Source organism: Cervus elaphus, chromosome 24 (genome assembly GCF_910594005.1).
Source record: "Cervus elaphus chromosome 24, mCerEla1.1, whole genome shotgun sequence".
NCBI classification, from domain to species: Eukaryota; Metazoa; Chordata; class Mammalia; order Artiodactyla; family Cervidae; genus Cervus; species Cervus elaphus.
Window position 1 is genome coordinate 48,977,357 of NC_057838.1, and position 24,098 is coordinate 49,001,454.

A 24,098-nucleotide genomic window follows, 5' to 3' on the forward strand; every position below is an offset into this window, starting at 1 on the left:
TACTAAATTCTTGAGAAAGCAAATGGCAGGGGGCAGGGCTGCCTGGTGAAGCCACAAAACTACAGGACTAACATTCTTCTAGGCAAGGGGTCAGGAGACTGTGGCCCACGTACAGGTCAAATCCAGCCTCTGCCTGTACATGCCATGAGCCACTGCCAGTACACAACATATTTAAGCGGTTGAAAAAATTTAAAAATATTTCATGGCATATAAAAATTAAATGAAATTCAAACATCAGTGTCCACAAAGTTTTACCGGAACACAGTCATGCCCACTCATTTTTTTTCTGTGGCTGCTTTCTCCATGAACTGATGGAGGTGGTAGGTGTGACAGGCGCTCAGGTGGCCAGCAACATCCTGTCTCATCCTTTACAGAAAGTTTGCTGATCTCTGTTCTAGGCCATAAAGTCCAGTCACTTTCGAATGGTTCACAGCTCTGAACATTGATGCACGCCTATTAGTTTGGCTGAGACATAACCAGGATTTAGGAATAACCTGCCAGCCTAACAGACAATGCAACCCCATTGCTAAGAACAGCAGACAGGTCTAATAGGTCCTACAGATGCAGAGGTAACTGCCCACAGTAACCAGAAAGATGTGCAAGGATTTCCTGAGTTGAAAGTAGGATGGTCCCAGAAGGTTTATGTGGGAATGAGTATGATTAAAGATTTTCTCTTTGAACGAATGTATTAGCTACCTCTTACAGATGAGAAGAAAACCATCCTCAAAATGGCTACCACCTTCGAGCACTTACTAGGAGCCTAGGGCTGAGCAAAGCCTTTTGCTTTTATTATCTCACTGAATGGTCATCTTGTCTAGACTCAGAGAGGCTGGTTGGCTCAGGAAATGGGGATCAAATCCAGGTTCCACTCTAAAGCCTGTGTTTCCAACCACTCTCCAACTTGAAAGCCCAGGACAAAAATGCTCACCAGGACTAAATGAGAGGAAAAGGGAACGACCACAGGAACAGTGGAAGCAAGTTCCTTTTTATGTCATTGAGCATTTTATTCACCTGCCCCCATAATACTCTCTTCCATCAGTGTTTAAAGAAAAAAATACAATTCATTTCTTCCAAAATCTTTGCTTGAGAGCAGTAAGAGAGGGGGGCTGAATGAACCACTCTCCCCAGGAGCTGGGGAGCCGAGCTCAAGCCTCTGCTTATCCACCATTCATCTATTCAGTCTAAATGTTTAAACATAATTTAAAACAGCTACAACGCACCCAGGACTAGCACTGTCAAGACCTTTCTGCGGTGCATGGTTTATCAATTGGCAGACAACACTTTGCTGTGGGAACAAAATGGCAGCGCTTCTGTACCTCTAAGGCCACATGACTAGGTTAAAGACAACTTAAAAGGCAAGTATTAAGCAGAAAGATCTATTTTTTTCTTATTTTTTCTCTTAATTCTTCTAACTCCCATTTTACCTAATAAAAACACATATCTATAATTAGGGGGCTCAGGCTCTCTCTTATAAAACAACTCTAGCCCCCTCCTCAGAAAAATACACACACACACACACAAAAGTTTAGGTCACAACTCTAGGGGGTTCAGGAATATCTTGAAGCCCATTCATGACCCCTTGAGATTCACAGACCCCAGGATAATCCTTGCTCTGAAAGCAAAACACAGGATGGCCTATTTTACAGGATCAGGGTACAGACCACATAGCTAGCTCTCTCATCATCTTTTAGAGTTTCAGAGGCTAATATTAAATAAATACTCAAAGAAACTTTCTTAACTAGACTCTCATACTCTCAAAAAAACGAACCTAATAACTTGAGTAAAGCCCCAAACCTAAAGCCATATATGTCCAAAGTCCATGTCAGTTTTGTTAGAGTTTTTTTTTTTTTTTTAGTTTTGTTAGAGTTTAAAATCTACAATCTCTTTCTGTTCATGGAGATTTTCCTAGGAAAGGAAGAAATGTTAGTATGGACTACAGCTTGAGTGTCTTCGACTTTAACATTCATGAATATATTAATTTATAATAAATTGTATAAAAGACCACTTGTAAGATTTATTAAAAGATGTTCTCTCACTATATATGAGATGAAGAAAAGGTGATTAAAATAATTCTTAAATGTTTAACACAAAAGATCTGTGTCAATGCAATTGCCAATTAAGTTAAAAAATCTGCTTCTTCAGCCTCATGAAGTTCAAAAAGGCTTAAGCACCACCACCTGAGACAAGAATGTTCAGGGATGTTTAGCTTCAGGTATACCTCAAACTTTAAAGTCTTTCCATCTTTCTTGGTCTGATTGATTCAGAAAATTTCTGACACTGCCCAACAAAATACAAAACGAACTTAGTTAGTGTTTGGTCAGGACTCCATCTGTGACTGAAGGATACACTGACTCCTGAAAATTTAACTTAGAGGAGGCAGAGACACTTTCCCATAAACAACAGTTAAGGTTACTTCAAGTCACTAGATACTGTTTCCAAATCAGTATTATGACGATAACGCCAAATAATAAGTAACTCAAAAAGAACATCATTTCACCGCTGGACAGTTACTTTTTAAACAATGATTACCGCCAAAATGCCACCTGAGACAGACAAGTAGTTGATGCCTGAAATTTACAATGTGTAGCACTTAAGATTTAAAGTAATTCCCCTTTTGGTTAGTGTCTTCTCTCCCTCTAAACCAAAAAATGAACGAACTCATGCACAGTCAGAATTTATGCTAGTATTAGTTTAAAGCCAGGAGAGATTTCGCACTGTGGGGGAGAGCAAGTTATACCTCAAAATATTCACTCAAGGTAACTTGCTTCCTTTTTTTTTTTTTTTTTTTTTCCTTTGTGTTAAAAGTCACAGGTGCTAACTTTTTAGAGCACTGTTGATGAGCATTATTAAAGTTTTTACTTCATATATGTGAATAAAATTTTATGCATACTGATTTCTAGCTACAGGTGATACACCCTTCACTGTCACATATTTGCATGTACAGTTCTTCCTCTCAGAAACAGAGAAAACCAGGAGAAAGAACTCAATTTGACTAAGGAAACTGAAACAACCAAATCCGTCTTCCATAAGAGCTTCATCCCGAAGAAGCAGGGTACTTGGGAGGGAGCAGAAATATTGGAAAATAACTCAATAATATCAAACCTGGATTGAAAACTCAGACCCGCTTCTTGGGGCTCACTGAATCCACCCCAGTGGAGATGAAATCAGCCGGACTGCTGCCCGTTTCCTCTCGCCCCTCACCATCGAAATGTTGCCATTTGCGAGAAGCTCATCGAAGTTGAATCAAAGTGACTTTTGGGAAGAGATGCCAGTATCTCCGGCAGTGTGCTCCGGAAATGTGTAACTAGACGCTAGTCAACATTTCTCATTGAGCACCTCCCTCTCCCTTCACTTTCGACTTCCCCTTAAGATGGGGACAGTTTTTGAAAATCTGAGAGAGAGAAATAAATAAGAGCATCCCGTCCCGGTCGCCGGCGGGGATTCCGGCGCCCGGGGAGGAAGGCGGGCACCCCGCACCGCGGAGCTGAGCGAACTCCGCCCGCAGGTCGCTAAGTTTCTCCGTCCCTGTTTTCCGGCACCCGCCCGAGCCCCGAGGGGAAGGGGGCGGCCGTCCGGGCCGGATCCGCGCCACCTGGAACCCGGGGCCTTTTTCGCTCGAGGACCGCGCCCCGTGCGAGACCCGCCCAAGCGCGCGTGGGCGCTAAAGTTCACGGGGACCCCCCGCGAGGCGCCCCCTCTGTGGCCCGCATCCCCCGACTCCCGGGCTCAACCCGGGCCGGGCGCCCCCTCTCCCCGCGCCGCCCCCGAGAGCGAGCCCACCCCCAGCGGCGACTGAGGGAATGGGGCGGCGGGGGCCGCGGCCGCCGTCCCCTAGGAAGCGCTGGGGGTTCGGACCCCGCGTGGCTCCAGCCGCCCCGGCGGCGCCCGGACGAGCTCACCTGGCGTCTGGCGGCGGCCTCCGGGGCGGCCTCTGGGCGTGGGCCGGGCGGGGGCGACAGGGGGCGGGGGGCAGGCTGCGGGCGCCGGGGTTGCACCGGGGCCGCCGCCGCCCGCCTGGCCTCGCCCCACACGCGCTGGCCGTGGCCGCCCCCGGGGAGTGCGGGGAGCGCGGGTCCCGCGGCGGCGGCGGCGCGGCGCGGCTCAGGCGGCGGAGCGGGCGGCCGCGGGCGCCGCCGCCTCCTCCTCCATGGCTGTTTACCCGGCTGCATTGTGGGAGTTTGACCTCCGCCGCCGCCAACCGCCGCCTCAGCTTGCGCCGCCGCCGCCGCCGCGCACGCCATGGGAGCCGTGACTGACGGTGAGGCCCGCTCGCCGCCGCCCCGGCCCGCTCCCCGGAGCCGCGCGGCCTCCCCGGCCCCCGCCGCAGCCTCCCTCGAGACCCCCGGCCTCCCCCGCTGCTTCCGGGAGCCCCTCGGCTTCCCGGATCGGGTCCCTCGGAGACCCGGCCTTTCCCGGCCGCTTCCCCCGAGCTCTTCAGCCTCTCCCCGGAGCCTCCCTCCCTGTCCCCCCCTCGGAGCCCCTCGGGCTCCCCGGCCGGCTCTCCCGAGATCGCGCGGGGCGTGGGGCGGGTGCGCCGGGAGGATCGTCCGGGGGCCGCGAGCACACGTGGGGGCCTGAGCAGGCTGGCAGCCAGCGATGCGCGGGTGGGTGGTACCCGGAAGGGGTCCAGGCTCTCGGAGGATGTGGTGAGGGAGCACTGGGTGGGGGCGCTGGGGTCCGAGGGGCGGCGAAGGGGAGGAAGGGCTGGAGGCCTTGCCGTTGGGGGTCGGGAGGACTTAAGGAGGGGCTGGAAGAGACTGCGAACTCCGAGGAGGTGGCCGGGGGGTGGGGGTGGGGGGTGGAGATCGCGCCAGGTTGGAAAGCTGAGAGAGGTCTCCGGACAGGAGTGCAGGGGTGTCGGTGTACAGAGGTGACACCTGCAAAGTGTCTGGGAAGGTCCCCTAGACAGTGGATCGCACGGAGGCCTGAGAGCTAGCCCTGGACTGGGGGTAGGGAGAGGGAACTGGGGATAATATCAAAAAAGAGTGGATGTGGACGGAGTGTTTGGAAGACAGCCAGGGACTGTGCCTGGGAGATTAAGAAGAGCCAGCAGAGGGATGGGGCCACCTCGGGAGATCCGTGGAAGACTCATTTGTGTGTGAATGTCTTGGGAAGGGTGGTTTGTCCCCTGGGATGGAGTAGGGAGGGAGAGGTAGGGGCTGAGTTTCTGGCAAGTTGTGAGGTCAGTTTAGGAAGGTGGACCCATGTAAGAAGGGGCCCAGTAGGTAGTCTACAGAGAGCAGAATAGAGTGACACCTTGGGGAAGGTGGACAGGCATAAGCATGATGGGCAACTGGAGGGAGAACCTAAAAAGCTATCCGGTTAGGGAGTGAAGTCTGTTGACATTTGGGAAGGGGAGGTCTAGGGGCACTGGGTCTGTTTGAAGAGTGGCCAATGGATGCCTATGGAGAGGCCATTTCTGAAAAGTTGAAGGTAGACAAGGTCTCCACATGAAAGGACCAGGCCATGGGCAGAAGAATAACAGGCCCAAGTTTTGTGACCATGACAGGGATTAGTTAGGTGGAGGCTCTTCAAGGTCCAGTTAAGGCTTAGCTTCACTCCAGTTAATTTTTTTCAGTAGGTATGTATCCCATCTGGACTAAGTCTTGGGATTATAGCCCCGGCCAACAGGCAAGACCTCTTCTCTGAGGTCACAGTCTGGTGGGAAAGACTCATGAGATAATAAGTTTTCATGGTGGAAAATGTTACTACAGAGGAAGTAGAAGGTTGGGAATTGTAGAAGCACATAACAAAGATTGTTTATCCATTCTCAGAGATCAGAATACCTCCCTGAAACAGTTACTCTTAATCTCATTTTTGAAGGATTAGTAGATGTATTAACTGTTGACTGGTATTCCAGGTGGAGAACCACTTGTGCATAGGTAACAAAGTTTTGGAAAACTCAAAGATGATAAGCATTGGCTAGAAGTTAGAAAGTTATGAGCCAGACATTTTTGATGGTTATGGGACACCATTAAAAGATTTTAGCATTGGTGTGATGTCATCAGATGGCATGAAAAACAACCACCACACTCTACTCTGAATAATAATGAAGGGAAGGGAAAGTGAGGCGTTAAGTAACTGGCCTCTCTCCTTTCTAACATATATAGCATATTGATAGTATGCCAAGCATGTTCTAATTACCATCCCCACTTTCCAGATGACACTGGAGTACAAGGAGGTTAATTTAACCCTGGGTTGCACAGGTAGCAAGTTCTAGAACCTGAGCTCAAAGCCAAAGGACCAGCTGCCATGGTTCCTAGAGAGAAAGGATGGGGGCTGAGACCAAGAGGAATGGCAGAGAAGAAGACAGGTGGAAAAGAAACCGATGAGGTCGAATGTCAGGAGACTGAGTGGATGTGAGGGGAAGGGCCAAGGATTATTCCAGGTTTCTGATAGGAGTGACTATGTGCTTATTAGTGCGACGGTTCTATTCATCGAGGTAGAGAACGGCAAAGGAGAGAGAGGTTTTGTCAGAGGGAGGTGAAGAGGAAGATGAGTTCTAATACACTGATTGCAGTCAAGTGCCCACTATATCCAAATAGACCATCAGAATCCCCACTCTGCCATTCATAAGCAGTCTGACCTTGTGCAGGTTAATTAACCTCTTTGAGCCTCAGTTTCATTCCTTATAAATGGGGATAATAAAATCTACTTCATAGGCTGGTTTTGAGAATTAGATGCAGCAAAACTTGTGAAGTGCTTTGCACTGAGGCCGAGACACAGTAATGTCCAGTAAATACTGTTAAGTGTCAGAGTTGGTTTACTTGCCTCTCCTCCACTTTCCTTTGATGAGGACTGTGCCTTCCCCCATTCTTTATCTCTGCAGATTTCCCCTTCCTGCCTTTTCTGCCTGGTGACTGTCCACTTATTCTTCACGACCCATATCAAATATTCTCCTCTGCTCTTTTCGAAAACCAGTTGATCTTTCACCTGTTAACCACATTATCTTATTATATTTCTGCTATACGCCTCAATATACTTAATTTACTTACATGGTGTGTTCCAGAAAATATTTAAAGCAGCTAATTATAATGAGAAAACATTAAAATAAATGGATGATAGGGTCTTCCCTGGCAGTCAGGTGGTTAAGGTTCCACACTTCCAGTGCAGGGGGCACAGGTCCGATCCCTGGTTGGGGAACTAAGATTCCCACATGCCTCACACTTGGAAGTGATTGGAGAGTTTCAAGTGGTCATCTTTTGGATCATTCCGGGTTTCTGTGTAGAGAATGAGTTGTAGGAAGCCAAGAATGGAAGCAGGGAGGCCAAGGAGAAGTGGTCCAAGTGAGAAACCATGTGGGCTCTGATTAGGATGATGGCAGTGGGGAAGACTGAGGAGTGGCTGGCCTCCACATCCTCAGCCTCCTGAAGGGCTCTTGGAGAAGTTCCAGTACCTGTTTCTGGAGACTTGAAGAGGGCGGATGTCCTCTTGCCAATCTGAGTGCCTGGTCAGGTGCTGTGCTTTCATGTAATCCTTACATCTGGGTTTGCCTATCCAACTGGACTGGGAGCTCTTGGAGGAGAAACTCTTTATATCCTGTGCAAGGACACAATGATTAATTGGAGGAATAATCTGCCCTCCTTTAAGGGAAGGAGAGATACTATATTGTTATCTACAGATGCTGAACTTAGATGGCATCACCAACTCAATGAACATGAATTGGAGCGAGCTCTGGGAGATTGAAGAACAGGGAAGCCTGGCGTGCTGCTGCCACCGGGTTGCAAAGAGCTGGACACGACTTAGTGACTGAACGGCACCAACTGAACTATAAATGTTATCCCTAGAAGCATCATCTCTGCATGGACAAGTGGAGGTCCTGGGAAGTTAGTAGTTTATTGTCACAAAGCTAGTTATTGGCAAAGCCATTCTCTCTCCTTCTTTGTTGCCACCCCAGCATTTCGGCTGACTGGAAAAACAGTTTAGATGTTGTCACTGTTAATTTAAACTATGTTCACAGTTTGTATTTTGTATGTTAATTTAAAGGGTGTTAAACAGTGTTAGTACCCTGATAGAAGGCTTTTCAGAAGCACTTTTTGCAGTACAGAGAACATTAGGTATATGTCTTGATCTGCCAGAGCAACAGATGGATGATGAGAAGGGCAGTAGGGAGCGGGATGTGGCTGCACACTCCATTTAATAGAGCTTGTTGGTTTTGACAGTGTTGCTTTTTTTTTTTTAATTAGAAAGTATAATGCATGGATAATATGCCTGTTAAAACTTGAAATAATGGTTTTTAACATGCCTGTGAACAACGTGACAGAATAATGGAATGCCACTATGACTTCCTAATAATGTAATTGTGGATATTTTCCTCTAACTACAGAGATGACACTTTTCATCTGTAAAAGGAAGATAATAATACATACTTCATTGGGTTTTTCCACGGATGAAGTGTGATTAATATATGTAAAGCACCTCAAAGTTGAGTGACCATTTAATTGATTGTCCAAACCAGGACACTTTTCAGAGTGAAAGGAAGCAGGAGGTATGGTCATCAAATAGGAGTGTACAAACACTGTCTGCTGCTGTTCCGATTTCAGTTGTTGATCCAATGTTAATTACACATTTGTAGCCAAAGGGTTTGTTTGACTTTTTTTTTTTTCCCCCACAAGTACCAATGGATTTGCCCACTTTGTTCTCTCATCTGTGGTCCCAGCACAGGGGTTACTGAAGCAGTTCAAATATTAAGTAATATTTCTTTAGCCAAGATAAAAGGCATCTCAAAGTGTCATTGGAGTTTCAACCTTGACTTGATTAGGGTCATACTCTAAACATTTAAATAAATCTAGAGAAAAACCAGAGATGGTGAGGGACAGGGAAGCCTGGCATGCTGCAGTCCATGAGGTCGCAAAGAGTCAGACACAACTTGGCGACAGAACAGCAACAACAGAGAAAAATGAAGGACCTCAACATTGATTTTTCTGCTTTTCTTTTTTAATTTTTAATGTAATTTTGGTTTTTGTCATTTACTTTGGTATCAGCAATTTATTTAGACTGGGCCTAAGTGTCTCCGGAGAGATCCCTGTTTACATGGATGAATCAAAGCACCTTACTCTTTCCACCTGACTTTTTTGTGTCTTAACATTGGTGGCCTTAATAGTTGTTTTAATGATTTTAAGCTTCTTCAAAGGAGGGGCTCAGTATTATTTTACCAGGAGGAATCCAACACAGTGGTATATTCGTAATTCAGCTTAATAATCCATTAAGCCGTGGTGACCTAGTGATGAACGTAACAGGAATTTGCACACACGTTGTTTTGACATGGCCTTAGTCCCCCCTCTTGTTAATAGGTCAAGTCAAACCAGTTTTCTTTTTTGTTGTTAACACGTCACAGATTTACTAAAGAACACTGGTGAGAATTTTCAATACAGAAAAAATGAAGAAAAATACCTCAAAGTGACCAGTAAGTTCTCTATCCAAATAACAACTCAATACTGTGAGGAAGAAAAGTGGTACATGTCAGGAAATTCAGAAGAAATGCCCCAAGGGACAGTGAAAACCTTCCCTTCTTCACCTTCCACAGCTCAGCCCAGTCCCCAGTGGCAGTTTCTGTAAGGTGTTTTTTGTGTACCCTTCCAGAATGATTATCAAATGCCATCAAAGGTAACAAGCACCTTCTCTGGTGTCAAACTCCTGAGTGTGAGTCCCAACTCCACTCTACTTACGGCATTTAATTTGCACAAGTAACTTCCAGTCCCTTCATTATAAAATTGGGGTAATAATATCCACTTTACTGGGCTCTTGTGAGACTAAATGAGCATATTGTAAGCATTGCATATATATGTGTGTGTGTGTGTGTGTGTGTGTGTGTGTGTGTGTGTATGTTAGTTGGTGTACCAGTATGCATATGTAAAGTTTTACACAAATATTTACATGCTGTTCTGAACTATACTTCCATAATTAATGATACATCTCTGAGTTCTTTCTAATACCTTTTGGGGCTCCTCCTACCTTATTCTTTTGTGGTATTCTACTAGTTTTTTAATCAATCCTCTTCTAAATGTTTTTTGTTATTTTCCTTTTTTTTTTCTTTAACTTTTATAAATAGTATGACAGTGGAGATATTTGCATAGTTATCTTTGTACACAGTGGGAATCACTTCTAGAAGACAGGTCAAAAGTATCTGTATTTTTAATACAGAGTGTTACATTGGTTTCCTAGTAGCCAGCTGTTTTTTCCTCTGTAATCTTATCTCCAGTTATCCCTTCCTGTAATTTTCCGTTTGGATCCAGAGTGTTTAGGAGCACTGAGAAAAAGCCAGTGGTTCATTTGTGTACTTTTCAGAATATCTTGCTAAAGAACCTTTAGAAAGGAAATGCTGATCCTCACTGAGAAATCACAGAATTGCCATTTCTGAAAAGCAGGTGAGATTGAGAGCTGTGAGGTCTAGCAGACTGGGAGGCACATTTGACAGCAGCTTAACCCTAGGAGGAAGTTACAAGACAGGCTCTTACCTTTTGTCAAGCCTTGACCTGTCCCTAAAGTAAGAGTTTTGGAACTTAGCCCACTATTATCTTCCAAATTGTCCTTCTCTTTCCTTTTTGAACATCTGCTCCAAGAGGCTATGAAAACTTGTTCTATAATCAAGGTTTTAATTGCCACTTTGAGGGAATAACAATTAGTTTGTGAAAGCAGTGTAAGTATGGGTTTATGAGAGATTGTCCTTTCCACACTAAAACGAGAAAACAACTGCGATGGCTATGTCAATCAACCAGAGGCTTGGAAATGGAGAGTTGGTCTAATAACTGTAAAGGAGTCCAGCCTTTCTTCCAGCCTGTTTATGAAAAGTTGGGAATTAAAATCTAACCCTTTAAAATGGCTCTCTTGAGACCTATTTAGCAGACCTATTTAGCATGTTAAGCAGTTTTGTATTCTAGATAGAGGATGGCATATAAGATAGGCATATAAAAAAATGCATCCCAGTTTTTCAAATAAATATTTGCTCATCATCATGCTTGTGTCAGAACTGATTTGAAAGTGATTTTGAATGGCAGACATTTTATAGGGTATACTATGGTACCCATATAACTGAATCCAATAAGAAATCTTCATACAAGCCTAAAATCTGGTGGAAAGCCACCATTCTCGGAGCAGACATTAGGTATTTTGGGTTAAAGGCTTTTCCAAGGTGGTTTTGATCCTCGTACTCAGTAAAGAAAGTGATTGTGACAACTATTGTGACAACTAAGGGATGATGTTGATAACATCACTGAAATAATTTCTAAACCAACTTCATTATTTTTACAGGTAGACCAAGGGCCTCCTGACTTAATATTACTATTCAGATTGCTTACAGAGAGCTTCAAGCATGATAATAATTTATGAAGTCAATGCATATAGTAAACAGAACATGTTTAGGTGTGTCCAGTCTAGAGCTAATTGATGAGGTACAATTAAAAATAATGCTCGTGTCATACATGCCAGGAACCATCAGCAGCTGGCCATCTTTAAATTTAAAAAGAGCAGAGAAATTTCAGACAGGCAACTTACCCTTTTCATTTGTTGCTGTTGGAGCTGCGCTCTGTACTTTATATATATATATATATATATATATATATATATATATATATAAAATTATATGTGTCATATATTGGAATATATTATAATACATAATTATATATTTTAATATATATTAATATACAATGTAAATAATACATGATTATATTAACATATATTAATATTTAATTAATATTATACTTGATATGTGATATATAATTATATATAACATATATAATATAAAAATATATAAAATTATATATTATTTATATATAAAATATATAATTTATAACAAAATATATAATATTTATAATTTATATAATATAAACTATATTATATATAAATATATTTAGATTATATTTTAATTATATATAAATATATTTATATTGTATATTTTATATTAGTATATATTGTTGTATATTAATATAACTATAAATATGTATTATATAATAATATATATATAATTTCAGTCCTCCTCATCCCCACAGACATTCCTAGGCAGCAACTACCTATGCTGTTTAAGCTAGGAATACAATGACCTTATAGCTTGAAGCTTGAGACAAGCAAATTTGTGATAAATCGTAACTATGCAGAACTTTCTATGCATCTTATATAACTATATCAGTATATAGATGTATCTATAGATAGAGCTCCAGCAATTATTCACAGTTTCACATTACTTTGGGAATTAAATTTAACATGAAGATAAGAATAACTTTGCTTTTTTCTTTTTTGTTTTCCTATAGTGAACAGGAACTTGTATACTTTTATTTCCATAAGGTTTCACAGCAGTCCTATGAAGTGGATTGTTTTATTCCCATTTTTACAGATGAAGTTAAAAGTTGGTCACACACACAAAGTAAATACTGCAGACTAACCAGAACACTGGCCCGTTTTTGACTTGGGGTCTGGCTGTGAAGAAACGCTCTGTAGACGAAAGAGGGATCAGGCTCAAGCAAGAGAAAGACCTTGAGGCCTGGACAGCATGTCCCCTGTGCTGCAGAACGGATCAGCCTGCCCTGCTCGTGCCAGCCAGTTGGTCCTGGCTCCTGCCTTTTCCTAACCAAGTCTCTGTTGAGCCCTTGTCTGCCTTCCAGGACCTGTGACTCTGATCTCCGCTTTAATTCACACCCTTTTAGCTCCTTCGGTGGGCATATGCTTTGGGAGCCTCCTAACTAGCCTCCCAGCCTGTGGGCGCTTCACAGTTGCACCCCATTTTGTACACTTGATCCTCCTAGAAAGTCCCATCACAAATCTCCAGCAATTCCAACTTGTTGCCTGCCAACAGGATCTGAGTCTACCAGTGTGGCATTCACTACTCTGGACTTCCACAATCTGACCTCTGACTGCCTGTATGTGCTTGGGTTTTGACATCGGTCTCCAGGCCCCCAGACTTCCTAGTGTCCTAGGAAGAGTGCTCACATCCCAGACCCAGCTTTGCAATCCCCACCTCTGCCTTAGCTCACAGCTTTCTCCCTGCCTATTGCAGGTGAGGTGGGGAGAGACATGATTTTAGGTTGCTTTCTTTCTTTTCCTTCCTCCACTTTTGTTGAAGTATAATTGATACACTAAGAACTACATGTGTTGTGTATAATTGGATGCAGTTGTGTGCTGTGCTTAGCCACTCAGTCGTGTCTGACTCTTTGCAACCCTAGGACTGTAGCCCGCCAGGCTCCTCTGTCCATGGGGATTCTCCAGGCAAGAATACTGGAGTGGGCTGCCATGCCCTCCTCCAGGGGGTCTTCCTGACCCAGGAATCGAACTGGGGTCTCCTGCATTGCAGGTGGATTCTTTACCAGCTGAGCTATCAGATACAGACAGCTATGATACCATCACCACAGTCATAGCTTGCTTTCTTTTTGCAAACATCAGCTAACACATTTTGACTACTATATGGTTCAAAAATGAAGTAATATAAGACATTTTCAAAAATATAAGACATATGGTTCAAAAATCAAGTAACATAAAGACATCTTCCAGCCTGTCCTCCAGCTACCCAGCTTACCCTGCTCGATTCTTTGGTAACTCCTTGTAGTAGTTTCTTGTATATCATTCCGGTATATCTATGTGAACATCGACACATATGAATATACTTATTTCCCTACTTTTATCTGAAAAGAAACATGCCATAAATAGGATTCTTCACCTTGCTCTTTTAACAAGTTGTATTAAGTGGTCTTCCTTTCAATATACACAGTTTCTCCTCATTATTTGTTTTTTATAACTTTGTATTATTTTATCATATTCTTATACCAAAATTTATATATCTTAATCTGCTGCCAATAAGCATGTCATATTGCATATGGGCAAGTATATCTAGGATTTGGGGGGTCAAAGAATACATGTTTGAAATTTCCATAGATACTGTTAAAATGCCTTTTAGCTCTTTCTTTTTTTGACCAATGTTGGTCAAATATCAGAAGAGCAGCTTTAGGGACTTCCCTGGTGGTCTAGTGGTTAAGACTCCATGCTTCCAGGAAATGGGTTCAGTCCCTGGTCAGGGAACTAAGATCCCACAAGTCAAGGGGGAGGGCCAAAAAAAAGGGGATAAAAAGGCAGCTTAAAATCCTCTTCCCCTGTTCCCCCCAAGCTAAAGGAAGCTCTCCTCCTAATCTGCCGTGTGTCGGTATCACTTACTTAGCAATCTCAGCCTCTGTGTGTGTGCATTCGTGCTGTGTGTTACGGCTCCAGCTAGAGTGAAGGAACTCATGCCTTTACTTCACGTCCTCAAGAGGTTAGTCTGGCACCTGTGGACACTGCTGCTCATTGATCAGATATTCATGTCTTTTGTCCAGGAAGAGAAATCTGCTATGGACCTAAGATAAGATGGTTCCATGTTAGTCCTTGTTAGTGTTTTACTGAGACAAAGCTATTTGGAGGGCAGATGTTCCCAGGCAGGCACCACAGATCCAATTTTACAATATTTATTGAGCATCAGAAATGTAAAGACACAGTCTGAGAGACTGGAGAGGAAACAGAATGAACAGGACATAGGATGGGTCCTGATGAACCTTTCCCCCAAGTTTATTTGGTCTGTATAATGCTTTAAACATTTTTCAAAAATTTTTGTAATTGGAATATTACATACATATGTAAACAAGTGCACAGATTAAGTACACAGCTGAAAAGATCACTAAATGTTCTGGAAACATTTTCAGTTAGTCACCAAACTTTAAAAATCCCTTGAAAAACCAGATCTGGTAATAAACTCTCGCTTTAGGTACTCAATCCTCAATTTCCCCACTCCCTGTTTCCTACATTCGTTTACATTTGAAATCCATCGTCCTCCATAAAGGAGGGTCCCTAGTTATCTGGGAGGAAGATGGAGTCTCTTGGGGGCTTGAAAGAGTAGAGGTAGGAAGATCAAAAATAAACTAAATAGCATCAAGTGACCACAGGACTGCTCACCCCCTGAACGTTTACTTTTAACAAAGTTAAAACATGATTGTGACTTTATAAAAAAATCAGTTTCATTTTTTGTATTTAATCTCTGCCAGGACTGTGTTTTGCCTCAGTCTCCTCAAATAACATTATTGGTGGTTAAAAGAGGAAACCATTAGTTTATATCTTTCAGTGTAAAATTAAAACACTTGCTGAATCCGTAGCTTGAGCCGTCTGTGACAGCCACGACTCTGAGAACAAAACCCAATTCTAAACATGTTTATCTGATGTTGTCACAGAATAGATTTTGAAACTGGGGGGAAAAAAAACTGGCGCCATCTGCCTTCCAAAGTTTATCTCCCCTGCACCTGCACTCAAAAATACTTCTGCCGACACACAGGAACTATTGTTTTAAGATTTTGCTGTTGATTCATCATGCAGGTTCTCTAGGAATTATTCACACTTCAGAAATTATTTTTTAAATGCCTGCATATGGTTTAAAAAAAAAAAAAGACAATCCTATAAAATCATAAAAATTAAATCTCATCCTCTGTAGTACCTCTTATCAGAAATAGCCACTATTACCAGTTTCTTATGAATCCTTCCAAAAATATTTGCTGAATACATAAACACACGTGTGATGGGCACATACATACACAGATGGCCTCCTTGTTTTCTACACAAATGGCAGCAAACTATGCGCTTCTCTGTACCTGTGTTATTTTCCTTTTACTTAACACATCTAAGGAGATTTTTATGATATTAATATATACATCCACACTATTTTTTGGCTGAATCTTACTACCTCTTTTTAAAAACATGAGATTCAGCAATTACCAGTTTGTGTTTGTATGTCTGTTTCTTTATTGGCCCCTTGTGAGGCATGTGGGGTCTTAGTTCTCCAATCAGGAATCGAACCCACGCCCCTGCAATGGTAGCATGGAATCTTAACCACTGGGCCGCTGGGGAAGTCCCTGCATATTACTACACTTAACAACTCTTTTATATTTAGCCAGTCTCTTCCTGGTGAATGTTTAGGTTTGCCATGTTCCTGGGTCGGGAAGATCCCCTGGAGAAGGAAATGGCAACCCACTCCAGTATTCTTGCCTGGGAAATCCCATGGACGGAGGAGCCTGGTGGGCTACAGTCCATGGGGTCACAAAGAGTCGGACACGACTGAGCAACTTCACTTCACTCACTACAAGCAGCACTCTTAAGAACAATCCTTTTACATTTATCTTTGTGCATGGGTGCACATGCATCTATAGGATGATTTCCTAGAACTGGACTAAAGGGGTCAAAAAGGTATATGCATTTGGAATATTATCTGATTGTCCAGCTGCCTTGCAAAGAGCACACCACTTACATTCTATCAGTGTATGTAAGTGTGATTTCTCAACACACTTACCATCACTTATTATCAGGTCTTTGATCTTTACCAGTCTGAAAGATGGAGTGATATCTTATTGTGGTTTCAACTTGCACATCTCTTGTTATGATCCAGCATTATCTTGTCCAGGAAGAACACTAGCTCAGGGCTGCCAAGCAAGCCCACTGGGGCCCTACTTGTTACTCAGCATTGTCATCTGCATTGCTTTTCTATTCCTTTTTCTTTTTCTTTTCCTTGGAGCAAAAGGGAGACAGACATTTAAAAAAAAAAGAAGAAGAAGTCCTCAGGAGGAAAGAAACATTACAGATTGAATTACTAAATCACACCCCCCAAAAAATTCCTTTTTCTCTGACACATCTCATTCTCTTTTTCTAGTCTCCCACTATGTCTTTAAATCTTTTCTCTCTGTTCCTTTTACCAGTACCTTACAGTACTCAACAACATGAATGCTTCAGGCTTTCTTCCGTCTGAACAGGTTTTGCCCAAAAAGTTTCTCCAAGAATTATTGACTTATTTCTCTGGTAGTACCTGAAAATTATTTTTACTCTATAGCCTGGCAATAAAATGTCAGTTCTTTGAGGGCAAGGCTTTTCCCTGCTATAACTCCAGCCCCTAAAACAGTGCCTGACATGAGACACTTAATAACTTTCCATATATATACATGGAAATTATATATGGAAATTACATTAAAACCTACCTAACATAAAATTGGCCATTTTAATTCTTTTAAGCACAGTATTTTATGTACAGTTCAGTGGCATCAAGTACATTTACATTTCAGTAGTTTTCTTCTAGATAAATGAATGTGTAGTGGTGTTGCTTATTTGTCCCTGAAAGTGAACAGGAACCAGACAGTCATTTTAATTCACATTATTCTGTCCTCCAGACGAAGTCATACGGAAGCGTCTCCTAATCGATGGAGATGGTGCTGGAGATGATCGGAGAATTAATCTGCTGGTGAAAAGTTTCATTAAATGGTGCAACTCAGGATCTCAGGAAGAGGGGTATTTCATGTTGCTGCCGTTACTATGCTAATGTCCTGGTGTGATTTTTTTTTTTAGACCATACATATAGTGCTGTCAGTTTTTCGTATTTTCACTTATTAACAGAGTCCACAGTAGGTTTTTCCAGCCTTCCTTTCAGAGGCTACTTTTATGTTTGTTAAAATGTGCAGAAGGTGCAGTGATAAGAAATGAGGGTTAAATTCAGACTTATTACTTTGGTCCCTTTTAAAAGCAGATAAGTGTTTAGTAAGACAAAATACTTAAATGAAATTTTCTCTTCTTTTTAAACGTACTAATCAAATTGCTGCAAGGTTTTATATATTTGATAAATTTCTAACTTAAAGAGTTTTTTCATCATTTGAATTAGCTTTTCACATAGATAAATAATTATATACAGTGAAAAAATTGAGAACAGAATTGTGACAATAAAAACCATCTTAAAACATTTTTAAAAGGATATTAAGCAAAATTCAACAAATAGTTGTTTGAATTAAACTTATATTGCTAACAGCTACAGTACCAGCTTTACATTTGTAACTAATACAGTTTATAAATTCAAGTAAACCACATTTGGAAAAAGAAAACCTAAGGGACAGATATTTCAAATTATTTTAAATAAAGCATATTCTCTCAGAACCTGGCATAATTTACTTAGCAAAGGTGTGCCTGCATTATAATGATTGAGCTGGAAATCCACAAAATCTTTATTCTCTTTCTCTCTCTTTTATGTTAGATACAGCCAGTACCAACGTATGCTGAGCACACTGTCCCAATGTGAATTTTCAATGGGCAAAACTTTGCTGGTATATGATATGAATCTCAGAGAAATGGAAAATTATGAAAAAATTTACAAAGAGATAGGTAAGGAAACAAAGTAATTGTTTCTGTCTGTAATTTTAATTTTTATGGGCTAAGGGAAACAATATTTACTAACATTTTTCTTTGGTTAGTGGTACAATAATAACAACATTAATAGAAAGAATATATTCTAATATGATATACTTTGAGTTACAGCTGTGTTTTAAACGCCAGCATCTGTTTTATTAGCAAGGAAACTAAATTTAAAAACACATTTTAAAACTGAAAATGGAGATTATACATGTTGTTATAAGTATCTTAAAAAAAAACTTTTTATATAGAATGTAGCATTGCTGGAGCCCATGAAAAAATTGCAGAGTGCAAGAAGCAGATTCTTCAAGCAAAACGAATACGAAAAAACCGGCAAGGTAAGGGTTTTGTGGGATGTAGTGTGCAAATACTTCATTACTGACTAGTATTTTCATGCAGCTTTTAACGTGGTGAGATGAAACCTCCAGCTAGAATCAACCTAAATTATAAAAAAGAATTAGGAGACAAACTTAATTCTTTAAAAACTATATTACTGTTTAAAATAGCAGAGAAGGGGTACTCTTTTGCCCCCTTTTGATGCCTATGTCAGAAGCTTTCTCTATCTCCTTTATACTTTAATAAAACTTTATTACACAAAAGCTCTGAGCGATCCAGCCTGGTCTCTGGCCCTGGATTGAATTCATCTCCTCCGGAGGCCAAGAATCCCGCATCTCATCGTTCAGCAACAACCTTTCATCTTGGGGCCTCGTCCGGGATCCTTCAGGACAAGATGGGCCTGATAATCTATGTGAGCCTACTTCTGCTGACTCCAGAAATTCTGAGTCTGCCGTTTGATCCTCAAGACAATGCCTTCCTGTCCTGGGCTCACTCCTATGCTGCATTCCACAATCGGTCTAACTGCTGGGTCTGCGGAGCACTCCCCTCTTCATCAGTGGAAGGCTTCCCATGGTGGACATCTCCACTTCAAGGAAAAGACTTTCTCCAGGTCTGCGAATACCTTCGACAACAATCACATGTGATGCCTTTTCTTTGTCTGATGACATCTAACAACCCTAGAATGGACTGGTGCAATACTTTGTACCTTAACTTTGGACATAACGTAACTTTTAATTTTGATTATACACTGTCTCAGTTTAATGACTATTTTGCTGCACATAAGACAAATAGGTCTAGATCTGATGGTTTTTTACCTGACGTTTATCAAATATGGGATAAGGTTATATGGCTAACTCCTGAAAAAGGATGTCTAATATCTACTGCCCCTATATGCTGGGAACAAACAGAGCCATCCCCCAAAGTTAGCCAACAACTTAATTACAATGATTGGAAACAATTGGGATTTTTGCCTCAGGAAATATGTAATGTAATCATTCCCATGTTTTCCAACCCCAGTTCAGGATCTACCTTTGTCTGGCCAGGCAGTAATTGGGACTGGATATCTCAGTCACGCTGGCTTGCTCCAAATGGGACTTATTGGATATGTGGCTCTTACCTATGGGCTTGGCTTCCCCCAGGCTGGATGGGGGGGGTGTCTAGCCTTTACCCACGGCTTTATATTTTCAGGGCTTCCAGAAAAGCCTGCTTATTTACCCCACCTTAAAAGTTGGTGGACAAGTTCTGTATTTCACTGGTATGATTATTTGGCTTCAGTGTTTGTCCCCTCTTTGGGAACTACAGATGTTATGCTACGAGTAGATGCTTTGACTAATTTTACTCAACAGGCATTACAAGATTCTCAAAAAGCTATTTCAGCTCTTAATGCTGAACAAGCACAAATTAGAAAGGTGGTTTTACAAAACAGATTGGCTTTAGATATTCTAAAGACAGCTGCACAGGGAGGAACTTGTGCCATCATTCATACTCAGTGCTGCACATATATACCTGATATGAGCACTAAGGTTACTCATTTTACTAAACACATGAACAAGATGATTGGGGCCATGGATACTCCTGAAGCCTCTATTGTCTCACTTTGGGAGACATTAACTAGTTCCCCATGGTGGAAATCTATCTTAATTACAATAATTCTGATTGTTTAAAAAAATAAAATAAAATAGCAGAGAAGGAAGGCCATGGTTAAAAAAAAGTTGGTGGATTGTGTTGATTAAACAAGTATTTTTTTAAGTATTATATATATATATATACACACACATTTTACTGTCCTCATACCCCTTTGCCTAAATAATGTTATACAAGTACATTAGATTTAGGACTTTGTGTTTTGTGTGTGTTTAATGGAACTACATAAAAAAAAAAAAAAGAAAGAAAGAATATAAGCCCAGTGACTTTTTTTATTAAGGACTATGCAAGCAAACATTTACAATCTACCTGGATTTTATTAGAAAAGGAAGGTTAAAGTTTAGTTTTCTTCTCATCTCTTTTGTTCTTAATTAAAGTCTGCCTTATTTTAGTTCATATCAACTAGTTCAAAATAATTTTAATGGCAGAGGCATTGCTCCTCCTATAATGTAAGTTGAAAGGAAGATTAAAAATATAATGTAAAGTCACAACTGTGACATATACATGAATGATATAGAAAATGTTAATAATTATTTTGGAGTTGTGGAGTTTTATCATTTAGGTTTTGTTGTTGTTGTTGTTTATATTGAATATGTATTATTTTGTAATCCAAAAATATTTTATTAAAAATCACACTTATATTGAATTAATAACACTGTCAACAAACAATTTTACTTTTTAATGAGTTAATTAAGATGATGTTTAATTCCTTATTTTTAAAAGATGGTTTTTTAATTCAGTCTAAAATGTATGTGGTCAGGTTACAGTGGCCAATTTAGAGCAGGATATACCAACTTATTTAAGAACTAATATCAACTGAAAAATCATTAAAAAAAATTTTACAGTGTTTTGGTAGATTATTGAGGCTTTTAAGTAAATGCTGCCATATATCATTTCATAGGAAAAGTGTTAACAAGAGATACATGACTTATCTTGGAGGTCTTAGTGGAGCAGAAACAAAGTTCCTGAATCATTAGATCTTTACCTTTGAAATGAGTGAGAAGTATAATTTCACATTGTCTAAGATTTGAAATTAATTGTAGGATACCTTGTTAATTAATTATAGATCACCTTTTTGGTCTTCGATTTGCTGGGCAAATAATAAGATTCTCTTATGTTCATAATCAGTCTACTTGATGAACAATAATGACTTAAGTTCACTTTCTGTTACGCTAGCCCCTTGTATTCTACCCAGGGATACGTAAATGGAAAGACAGAATAGGAGCTAAAATCCTTGTTTGGAACATACTTGTGAAGTCATGACTTGTTGCAGTTATAATCGAATGAAAGGAAGGTGGCAATACTCCGCATATCCTTCAATGTTTCCACTTCTTTATCTACTAGGAAAATAATTAGGAGAGATTTGTGATGTTAGACATTTTGTTTTGATATTCAGGTTCAAAATATCTTATTTTGGCAAGTATTTTTGTATCTTTCAGAATATGATGCACTGGCAAAAGTGATCCAGCATCATCCAGACAGGCATGAGACATTAAAGTAAGTTTAGAGCTTTACTTTGAAAAGAACTAATGTTTATACATAAATGTTTACATACTAGTCTACACATTCCATTTCTATGGGAATATATCGTATGTTTCAAAAAGTAGGGGTCAACCTTAAAAATTATAGATTCTAATACCTCTTGATTAGATTTTTCCTTCTGCCAACCTTACTGCCTATAGTTCTAAAATAAATGCATGTATGTATCAATACAGAAACATAAATAGGATATGGTCTACTCATGTAGAATACTAAATAGGAGTTATAGAGAATTTGGAAATAAACACTTTCCAAACACCAATTTAAAAAACAATCAGTGAAAAGAAAAACAGAAGATATATATAATGAACTTTAAATTATTACTAAGTTTCTGAAATACATACAGAATAATAATCATTTATAAAAGTTAGAGCCCTCCAAATATTATATACTGATGCTGTATATTATTGAGATACAAATATATGCATAAAAAAGGATTGGTATAATATAAGGATTGCCTGAATGGATAGTAGAAGAGGGAAAAAGTCCTGGTTCAGAGGACTAGGGGTTAAAGTTCAAAGGGTATTTAATTATTCTGCAATTTACCACATTTACCAAAAAAAAAAAAGTTTTGAATTATGACAAAATGTTAAAAGGGTTTGATATCCTATTGTCAAGTTTTCCTATACTTTAAAATTAATTATCTAAAATTTAATTTTAATGAAAATTAGTACATATTTAGAAGTTAAGGAATCACCCTTAGTTTTAAAAGTCTCATCTTAATGGAGGTTAGAACTCCTTATCCCTTATAATAAATACTATTATTTAGTAACTAAAAAGTTAGATATTAATTATGAATTCTTTTCTCCCAATTAGCAAAATATAACAGTTTCATTTTTTTTCAGAGAACTAGAGGCTCTGGGAAAAGAATTAGAACATCTTTCACATATTAAAGAAAGTGTTGAAGATAAGGTATTTGCATGTGATGTGTATTAGTCTTTGTGTTTTGTATTGGTGTATAGATCATTGTGTATTAATTTTTTTTCTTACTAACACAGCTGGAATTGAGAAGGAAACAGTTTCATGTTCTTCTTAGTACCATCCATGAACTTCAGCAAACACTGGAAAGTAAGTAGCATGACTGTAAAATGAATGTTCGTGTAGATTTTACTTTTTAAAGATTAATTTATTTGACTGCAGCAGGTCTTAGCTGCGGCATGCCAACTCTTAGTTGCATCATGAGGGATCTAGTTCCCTAACCAGGGATCAAACCCAGTTCCCCTGCATTGGGAGCACAGAGTCTTAGCCACTGGACCACCGGGGAAATCCCTATGTAGATATTTTAATGACCAGAGGGAACTTTTTTTAAATTGAAGTCTATCACATAAATTTTGCATTTTGATTCAACTAATGTGTGCTTAGTCACTCAGTCACGTCCGACTCTTTGCGATCCCATAGACTGTAGCCCACCAGGCTCCCCTGTCCATCTAACCCTCCAGGCAAGAACACTGAAGTGGGCCGCCATTCCCTCCTCCAGGAGTTCAACTAATAACAGCAACCAGAGCCGGACTTTTAAAAACCAAACACCCTTGTGTGGGTCAGTTGCAATCATAGGGTGCCATTTTGCCATTTTTGCTTTAAATATATTCACTTATAAAGCACAAAAATGTTTTCATATATTCATCAAACATATAGTTTAAGCAAATTTGATTAGAGTTTTATGTTTCTTTCTCAACTGCAGATGATGAAAAGCTCTCAGAGGTAGAAGAAGCTCAAGAAGCAAGCATGGAGACTGATCCTAAACCATAGCCCAAGGAATCACTCTCCATTCCCAAGAATGTTGAATTAGCAGCGTGATCTCAGTGTGTTTAGAATCTGTTGTGCTCTCGAGATATGTAAAGTTTTGGCAGTGAACTATTTTGCTTTTAAATGTTAATGCAGAATTCATTCATATTTCTTCACACAAAGGAAGATGACTTCATTATATATTTGTTTTTACTGAAATGTCTTTTTTGTATTTAAAAGGTGGGAAGCAACATCCAAAATAAATGTTGAATAAAATGTTTTCAAGCCAAATATGTTTGTGCTCATTGGCATTCTAGATAGTTTTTAATTGGTAACATTGATTTGCTCACAAAATAAATGGAAGATAGTGAGAAGGTGGCACTTCTGGGATGTACATGAGAAAATGAGTCAGTTTCTGGAAATTGTTACCACTTTTGAAAATGGAGACCATGAACAGGCTCTCAGGAGAGCTGTGAACTTGTGAAATTACGTACAGAATGTTTGTGATGTATGCTTACTGTGGGAGAGGTTCTATGATAAGAATCACTGGGCTAAGAAGTAATTATAAGATGCAAAGACAATCAATATGTATTACTTTCTAGATCTCTGTCCTTAATACTTGAGATATATGGTTGGTAAATGTTTTGGTAAAACATTTTCTCTCTATTGTTTTCTTCTGTAGGAGTCATTTT

The 24,098-nt window shown here is 40.3% G+C and overlaps 2 protein-coding genes across 10 annotated transcripts in view; one reads left to right on the top strand and one right to left on the bottom strand.

Annotated features, from left to right (window-relative positions):
* The window catches only part of ATXN7 (ataxin 7), a 132,544-nt gene extending 128,592 nt beyond the window's left edge, over positions 1 to 3,952 (bottom strand). Inside the window, exon 1 of one of the 2 annotated variants that reach the window (XM_043885953.1) lies at positions 3,900 to 3,952. The gene's annotated coding sequence lies outside the window, so the exon portion shown is untranslated. Of the gene's footprint in view, positions 1 to 3,102; positions 3,371 to 3,899 lie in introns of those variants that run through there. The other variant, XM_043885952.1, reaches the window with a different exon arrangement.
* Positions 3,394 to 23,697, top strand: THOC7 (THO complex 7). 8 transcript variants are annotated; one of them, XM_043885959.1, is made up of 8 exons: positions 3,394 to 3,505; positions 17,157 to 17,274; positions 18,008 to 18,135; positions 18,414 to 18,500; positions 21,582 to 21,639; positions 22,527 to 22,593; positions 22,680 to 22,749; positions 23,363 to 23,697. In XM_043885959.1, the coding sequence occupies exons 3-8, from the start codon at positions 18,027 to 18,029 to the stop codon at positions 23,428 to 23,430; spliced, it is 459 nt and encodes a 152-aa protein (XP_043741894.1). In that variant the 5' UTR covers positions 3,394 to 3,505; positions 17,157 to 17,274; positions 18,008 to 18,026; the 3' UTR covers positions 23,431 to 23,697. The 8 variants fall into 8 exon arrangements, with proteins under 8 accessions (XP_043741894.1, XP_043741892.1, XP_043741898.1 ...); XM_043885957.1 differs by lacking the exon at positions 3,394 to 3,505 and adding an exon at positions 4,103 to 4,258; XM_043885960.1 differs by lacking the exon at positions 3,394 to 3,505 and adding an exon at positions 9,387 to 9,406.
* Positions 23,698 to 24,098: the final 401 nt, after the last annotated feature.

What these genes read in the sequence shown, in the direction of transcription:
- THOC7 (XM_043885957.1), top strand. An exon ending in AATACGAAAAAACCGGCAAG is followed by an intron (nt 18,501 to 21,581) that starts GTAAGGGTTTTG and finishes TGTATCTTTCAG; the next exon opens with AATATGATGCACTGGCAAAA. An exon ending in AAGAAAGTGTTGAAGATAAG is followed by an intron (nt 22,594 to 22,679) that starts GTATTTGCATGT and finishes TTACTAACACAG; the next exon opens with CTGGAATTGAGAAGGAAACA.